The sequence below is a fragment of the Frankliniella occidentalis genome, unplaced genomic scaffold (assembly GCF_000697945.3).
Source record: "Frankliniella occidentalis isolate FOCC.00 unplaced genomic scaffold, Focc_3.1 Scaffold16, whole genome shotgun sequence".
NCBI classification, from domain to species: Eukaryota; Metazoa; Arthropoda; class Insecta; order Thysanoptera; family Thripidae; genus Frankliniella; species Frankliniella occidentalis.
The window spans coordinates 1,375,609-1,382,705 of NW_026267146.1; the positions used below are offsets into that span (position 1 = coordinate 1,375,609).

Consider the following 7,097-nt stretch of genomic DNA (forward strand, 5'->3'; position numbering starts at 1 on the left):
ATATTCACCTTGTTATGACTGTGTGCGAGAGATATGAGAGAATGACGTTTATTGTGATTTAATTAACAGACTAAATTACTTATTGGCTTGGTTGTTCATTCATTGATTATTTTCACCCGTGTAGGGGGGGTCCCGGCAAGCACTGTCGAGAACTGGCACTGGGCGAGCTCATGAACCGCGCTTCCCTTCCCCATACAGAGAATGGGAGCGCCAGTCTCTTGGGCGCGCTAAACACTTCATTCTACGACCTACGTACGACCAGCTAAATATGACCATTGACGTTGTTTCATTTTATCCACCACACGTTTGGTCGGAAAACAAGAACCTCAGGCAAAACGCGGCGCAACCTTCGCGACAGCATTTGAAATGCGCGGCAGGAAAGTGTTCCCACAATTTCTCATACTCTAGCCTCGCCGCAAGCCCTTCAGCGTCAATGACAGAAACTGTCGAATGAATCTGCGTCCCCAGCCCTAACGTTAACCTCTTCCGTGGTTTTCTGCTTCTTTCGGCAGACTACAAAACAAGCAAAGATTTGCATTTTATCCTAAGAATATGTCAAATATATCGACGGTACTTTGAAATGAGGGCAAATCCTCTAACCTCAGCGACCGCTTTGCCTTCAAATCTGTCATGGTCCGCCTCTTAACAGGATTACTTTTATCGCTTGAAGAGCTATCCTGCTTTGAATCAACTGCACTCAGATCACCGCAGGTATGGACTGTTAAAAAAGTTGACTTTTCGGATTGATTGCAATATTTTTTTTGAAGTGGCTGACTGTTAATTTTTTTAAAATCAACTATTAATCCATTGTGAAGATATATTTGTATAAGCTGTATTAGGTTTAGATTCCAATGAATCAATATTGATATCCTATATCAAACCTTACGAAAAATTAACAATAATATGTGAGAAATAATTTTTTAAATATTTTACCAGGATTTTGGGAGGCTCTCAACTGGACTTTTGAAATGTCGTTAACACAACATTCCTCATCTTCCCCACCATCTACATGTCAAAATGATGTCGACTGTGCATTTGGATCGGAACCAGACTCTTATCAGACTATGTCTGTGCTTGGACAATGTTGTGGAGACGTAGGACAAGTTTACTTGGCTATTTACAAGCCATTAGACACCCCTATAGCTCTCAAGAAATTTAACATGGATAAGGCGAAGGATGAATTGGAAAACATTCAGGTACATATTGTAATTGTTAATTTTACAGACATCCAACTATGAGAGGAAACTTGTTTCTCGAATCACCAAAGATAATTCATTCATTTAATTTCCCTGTTTTCTAGAATGAAATAATTTTAACTCGCCAGTTACGCCATCCAAATGTTGTTGTGATAAATGCTGCTTTTGTAATGGAGTCACATGTCTGTGTGGTATCCCCCTTGATGGCATTTGGGTCTTGTCGAGATTTATTGAACAGACATTTTTCGGATGGTCTACCTGAACTTGCTATCGCTTATATTTTGAAAGATATTCTTTATGCCTTAGATTACATTCATAAAAAAGGTTACATACACAGGTAAGATTTCTAACTGAATTTTGAATCTAAATTAAAGATAGATACACGAAATGTGTTGTGTTCGAGGGTATCAGGATCCTATTTACTTTGTTTCTAGGGCTGTACGAGCAAGTCACATATTAATAAATGAAAATGGACAGGCAGTTCTTTCTGGATTGAGGTATGCATGTAGGGTAGTAAAGAATGGCAGATGGCAAAGAAATGTCCACTCATTTCCTCCAACTACTGCGCGTAATTTAAACTGGCTCAGCCCTGAGCTCTTGGAGCAGGTTTGTTATACCTGTTATTTAATGCATACTAAAGAACAAAATTAAGGAAAAGCACTTACTCAGATTCTTCATTTCCAGAATTTGCAAGGCTACAATGAAAAGTCTGATATGTACAGTTTAGGGGTCACTGCTTGTGAGCTTGCCAATGGTATGGCTCCATTTCAGGACCATCCACCTACTCTAATGCTGACTGAGAAAGTTAGGGGTTTTGCACCAGTGTTATTAGATTGCACAACATGTCCCCAGTATGCTGATACAGGTCAACAGAACCCCAATACTGCTTTTACTCAAGGTAAGCCACTTACTTGATTGAAACTATTCAATTAATTTTTCTAATTCTAATGAGGTTGATAATCTATCTTTTATATAGCTGATTCTGGAGTTGGGGATAGTGTTGAATCAAATGGCAATAGCCTAGAAGGTGGAACCCTTGCAACAAGACGTCTCACAGACCACTTTCACCGCTTTTCGGAATTGTGTTTGCAAAGGGACCCTGAAAATAGACCCACTGCTGGACAACTTATTCTTCATTCATTCTTTAAGCTACCGAGACGAATGAATGCACCTCCTTTGCCACAGCTGCTGCATCCAGTCATTCCTCTCACTAAAGAGGTGATAGATTGTCAGAGTAAGTATCGCTAACTTGCACTCCAGTTAATGTTTTTAATCATAAACTTCTTGTAGTTTCAATAATTTTATCTGATTTCCCCCCCACTTTTTTAGACAACCAAGATTATTATGCTGTGGCAGATCGTCTCAGTGACTTAGAAATAAATTCTTGTGAGTGGGACTTTTAAGAGAATACCCAGAAATTTAGTTTGAAGGAGAACAGTGTCAGAGTCTTAGGTATTGTACAATACTCACAATATTCACCTTGTTATGACTGTGTGCGAGAGATATGAGAGAATGACGTGTATTGTGATTTAATTAACAGACTAAATTACTTATTGGCTTGGTTGTTCATTCATTGATTATTTTCACCCGTGTATTGTTTGTGACTGACAGTGTGCTAGCAATGGGCAAATATTCTTTGTCCTCATTGTTCTTTTGATTTTATTACCTTAAGTACAAAAGAGTGAGTTTAGCCATATCATTGGTTAATCAGAAGGACACTAATCGAGACTGAATAGTATAACAAATGGGGAGAGTATTTAATTTTATTTTAATGAGCATTTCTTGAATTTTCTGTTTTTCATTTCTTGTTATCGTTGGAATGAGGTGAGCCCTTCTGATGTTTTCAGCGTTACCATGTTGGATCAATGACTTTCAAATGTATTGTCCAATCTGAAACTAAGTATTGATTGATGTATATCACGCATTTCTTTCAAAAGCTTCACTGTAAATTAGAGGAGTCATATTTTTCCTATGCATTTTGTAGATTTACGGTAAATTACAAGTATTCAATTTTGTTACCTTGAGAGATATGAATTGATAATAAAAGTAATTTGCCTGATTTTTCAAAAACAAGACATTGTGATTCAGTGTCCCACGTCGCTGGGGTGGGGTGATAGCAGATTCACTATTGGTTCCTACATACACGGTGTGTGTGAAAAGTTGCGCAATTTGCCTACTTTTCAGGGGACTCAGTGCAGACGCCCCCACCCCCCTTTTTCGCCCTGAAACCGCGCTAGGCAGCCGAGGGGGAGGGGGGGCCTCACGAGGAGCGCCGATAGTAGGCAACCCCTTCGGCGCGCACGCCGAGCACCTTGCCTACCCCGCGGGCGGCGGCGCCAGCCCTGCTCAGCCCGCCGCCCGCCTCATCTCCATTTTATTGCCTCTCCTGATCCACCTTCGCGTGCACCACAGGGCGGCGCAGTACAACACCCGTCCCTGGGATTTAATTACACCTGCTGGCCCGGAGTCAGTCGGGTCCTTCGTCGTCCACACACCAGCAGCGGAGCGCGATCACACACAAAAAGGAGAAGAGGGAAGAGAGCGAGAGCCGCAGCCTCTCACCCCGCCACGCCGCGCCGCGCCACGCCGGGCGGAGCGCGCGCCGCCGCGGCACACACCGCGCAGAGAGCGCACGCCGCTCTGTGTTGTTTTACGGTCACTTTATGATCTGGACCAATAATTTTGCGACTCCGCGAGAGAGGCGCGGCTATAACCAGCCGGAGAGCGGCGGCCGGACCGGGGCCGGGGGCCGGCAGCGCGACGCCACGGCGACGTCCCGTCCAGTCTTCTTGGTCCTGCGGCATCAGAGCCGCCCGTAAACACGAGTAGAGCCGCGCACGACGCGCTGCATGCGTCGCCCGCTCTGCTTTAATGGACGCCCCGCCCGGGGCCCGAGAGGCTGTCCTGCCGGACGCCGCGGGGGCTGCTTGTGGTGGATGGGGTGGACAGCATGCATCTGACATGGATGGTGTGTCGGAAGGGTTGCCTACCCCTGTACCAGTAGTGGGCGGCGCTGCGGACGTCGAAGGACTAACTTGTAGTGCAAGACTCTAGAGGGGGTGGTTTTTCGGAAGGGTTGCCTACCCTCTGTACCATTGGGCGCTGGGGACGCTGGTGCAAGACTTTGACGGGGGTGGTGTGTCGGATGGGTTGCCTACCCCCCCTGTACCGACGGGCGCTGATTCTCCTCCCACCTCGCGACTCGCGACGCCGCCCGACTGGACCGGCCTGGCCTGGCCTGGCTGGCCGCCCCGCCTCGTCGCCAAGCCGTGAACTTGGCCTTCCCCGCCGCTCTCGCTATGCCGCTCTTGCCAGGTCGCCGCCGTCGCCGCTGCCGCCCGTACCGGACTACGCCCTGCTCCTCTGCCCCGCCCTCCCCTCCCCTCCACGGTCCGCCGGCACAGGTCTCTCGCAAAGCCTTTTGCTCCGCCCGCGGTGCTGCAGTTAATGAAGACATCGCAAAGTAGCAGGTGAATCCAGAGAGGCGGGGCGGGGCGGGGCGGGGGCTGCTGGGCTCGTCAATTATGATTGGTGCGACAACAACCGTAAACTGCGCGATATGAGTAAACGTCACGTGATGGTTTTAAAACTGTAGTTTATTACGCTTCGGGCCACAATTATTGAACGCAATAAAACCGGGGGTCCCGGGGTCCGGGCCGGGGCGAGGGCTTTTGCGAATAGCTCCGGCTCTGATGAGCAAGTCGTTAATGCGGGCAGGGCGACTTTTTATTAGACAGGACAGGGCCCTTGTGAACTGTCTCTATATCCGCGAAGGTACACAATAATATTCCAGTACCAGCCAGTTGCCGTTTCGGGCGACTCGTTTCACAGACAGTCTGTCTTCGGGTCACATGACAGTAGTCGTGTGTGATGTCGCGGGCGAGGTTGGCACCACCCCGTCACATGAGGGCCAACTGCCCGACCCTGTCGCCAGGGAGTCTGTCGCACTCGTCGCACAGCACCGCTGCATCTGCCCGCGGAAGCAAGTCGAGTACGAGGCGGCGCAACTCCTCGCAGGTTCCCCTGTCGTGGGACGACGGCATCCCCACCCTGAACAGCACGAGCCTCGTCAGCGCCTCCAAGTCGCACTCGTTCACTAAGTGGAGCAGCTGGAAGCGGCCGCAGAGCCATGACCCGCCCACAGATGCCATAGAGGACAACATGCCAATGCTCAGTTCCAGCACCTCCAGCGTGCGCCTGTTTGCCCGGAGCAGGGACTGCAGGGTGTCGGGCGGGAAGCAGTACGCCCTCAGGAACCGCAGGCCGTCGTTCTCCGGTGGGATGGCGGGCAGGACGATGTCGTCAGACTCCCAGGGCAGGGAATAAGCCACATGCAGATCCCTCAGCCTCGGCATGGCGTGTATCGCGCGCAGGTGATCCTCACGGGGGTTACGCACCCTTAGCTCCTCCAGGGTGGGTGCGGCTAACCGGAGCAGCTGGAGGTTCCATTCAGGGTTTATGTTGCAGGACACGCCGATTAGCCGTCCCACCTGCAGCAGGGTGCGACACCTTTTAGGAACCCGGCAGGATGGGTGGGCATGGACCCACGAGGAGATGTAGCCCGGCATAGACTTACCCCCTGGACGCGCTCTAGGTCCGCCGCAGCTCTAACCTCGTTGTTATAACTTTCCGACACGTTCATCTCCCGAATAGCTCTGGAAGGTACCGAGGGCGCAGGTGCAGGTGGAAACACTAGGGGTTGTCCAGGGGGTCGCGGTCGCAATGGGCCCACAGTTGGGCGAACAAGGGGCGCCGACGGTCCTGGCAAAACTTGGGCTACTGCGCCCGACGCGCCAGCAGCAGTATCACCAATGTTTCGGTCCTGCAACATTTATTTTTCAAATAATTATCAAACAAAACTTGTGAGCGCGCTTGCAAGTAACAATACACTCTAGCCGAGTGAAAACCGTGTAGGGGTGGAAGAGGGATTAAGGCGACCAAGAGAGATTTAGGGGATTGGCTGGGTTAGACTTACCACAACCAGCGCCAGAGGTAGGGCAGGTACTGAAGGTGCAGGTTGGAGTACTTGGGGAGGTTCCGGCAGTGGTGTTTGAGGGGGCACGCCGGTTGGAGGCCCTCGGGTTTGGGTGGGCGCCGCTGTCCCCGCCGCAGTGCTTGGGGGTGGGACCGCTTCTACTGATTCTACTCCGCTATCTGTGTTGTTTCCACTCCTGAACATTGTCAGTTCCGCCTTCACCGTGAGCGCCAGACACATGGCCTTGAACAGGGGGTCCGCCCCGGTGTTCCGTAGAATTCCCTTTAGGGTGGTTCTCTGCCCATCGGCCGAGCTGGCCCGTATGGCTAAGACCCAGGACGCGCTGTTCAGCAGGGTGAGCGCCTGCACCGCTTGCTCCTCCTGGCACTGGCCCGGTAGTGTCTCGAGCTGAGCCGCAGCCTCTGCCGGCACTCGGACGAGTTGACGCTTCAGAGCGGCCTTCGCGCAGAGGGTCATGTGCTGGTCCCGGCATGTGCGGGTTCCGGTGGAGTTGCACTCGAAGCACCACACGCGGGAAGCCCTGTAGGGGTCGCGTCACATGTCCTGAGCTTCATCTCGTACTTAGATAAATTGCTCGGCTGACCTGCGAGCTTTCTACGAGTAACTCACCTGTGCGCTCTGACAGCGTCCAGCAACTTAAAGTTGGTGGGAAGTCCCTCGGGTGAGTCACCAATAGTCTGGAGGGAAATTTTTAAAAAGAAGTTAATCAACTGCAGCACACAGTTTGGAAAAGTCCGCTGTAAATTGCGAAGTGCGATTCACTCACCCCCCCGCAGCCAGTAGGACACTTTCGTTCGTGCAGTTTTGTCAGGCACGACTGGCACACTGTGTGCCCACACAATACAATTATTTTTGGCAGACGACAGCCCTCATCAAACTCGTTGAAACATACGTCGCAGGATAAG

At 50.4% G+C, this 7,097-nt stretch overlaps 2 protein-coding genes across 2 annotated transcripts; one reads left to right on the plus strand and one right to left on the minus strand.

Annotated features, from left to right (window-relative positions):
* The first annotated feature begins 458 nt into the window (after nt 1-458).
* Nucleotides 459-3,220, plus strand: LOC113201747 (STE20-related kinase adapter protein alpha). The gene is made up of 7 exons (XM_026415642.2): nt 459-711; nt 937-1,196; nt 1,301-1,533; nt 1,631-1,802; nt 1,881-2,094; nt 2,173-2,430; nt 2,526-3,220. Exons 2-7 carry the CDS (start codon nt 969-971, stop codon nt 2,597-2,599), a joined length of 1,179 nt encoding a protein of 392 aa, XP_026271427.1. The 5' UTR covers nt 459-711; nt 937-968; the 3' UTR covers nt 2,600-3,220.
* Nucleotides 3,221-4,594: 1,374 nt separating this feature from the next.
* Nucleotides 4,595-7,091, minus strand: LOC113218136 (uncharacterized). The gene is made up of 5 exons (XM_026438360.2): nt 6,959-7,091; nt 6,802-6,869; nt 6,172-6,712; nt 5,773-6,018; nt 4,595-5,686 (listed from the first exon to the last, which is right to left on the minus strand). Exons 3-5 carry the CDS (start codon nt 6,646-6,648, stop codon nt 5,096-5,098), a joined length of 1,314 nt encoding a protein of 437 aa, XP_026294145.2. The 5' UTR covers nt 6,649-6,712; nt 6,802-6,869; nt 6,959-7,091; the 3' UTR covers nt 4,595-5,095.
* Nucleotides 7,092-7,097: the final 6 nt, after the last annotated feature.

Bases quoted from the DNA above. Each gene is read 5' to 3' on its own strand.
- LOC113201747 (XM_026415642.2), top strand. From the start codon at position 969: ATGTCGTTAACACAACATTCCTCATCTTCCCCACCATCTACATGTCAA. The intron at 1,197-1,300 runs GTACATATTGTA...CCTGTTTTCTAG, and splicing joins ATGAATTGGAAAACATTCAG to AATGAAATAATTTTAACTCG. The intron at 2,431-2,525 runs GTAAGTATCGCT...CCACTTTTTTAG, and splicing joins AGAGGTGATAGATTGTCAGA to ACAACCAAGATTATTATGCT.
- LOC113218136 (XM_026438360.2), bottom strand. From the start codon at position 6,648: ATGACCCTCTGCGCGAAGGCCGCTCTGAAGCGTCAACTCGTCCGAGTG. The intron at 6,019-6,171 runs GTAAGTCTAACC...TAAATGTTGCAG, and splicing joins TACCTCTGGCGCTGGTTGTG to GACCGAAACATTGGTGATAC. The intron at 5,687-5,772 runs GTAAGTCTATGC...ACCCTGCTGCAG, and splicing joins ACCTAGAGCGCGTCCAGGGG to GTGGGACGGCTAATCGGCGT.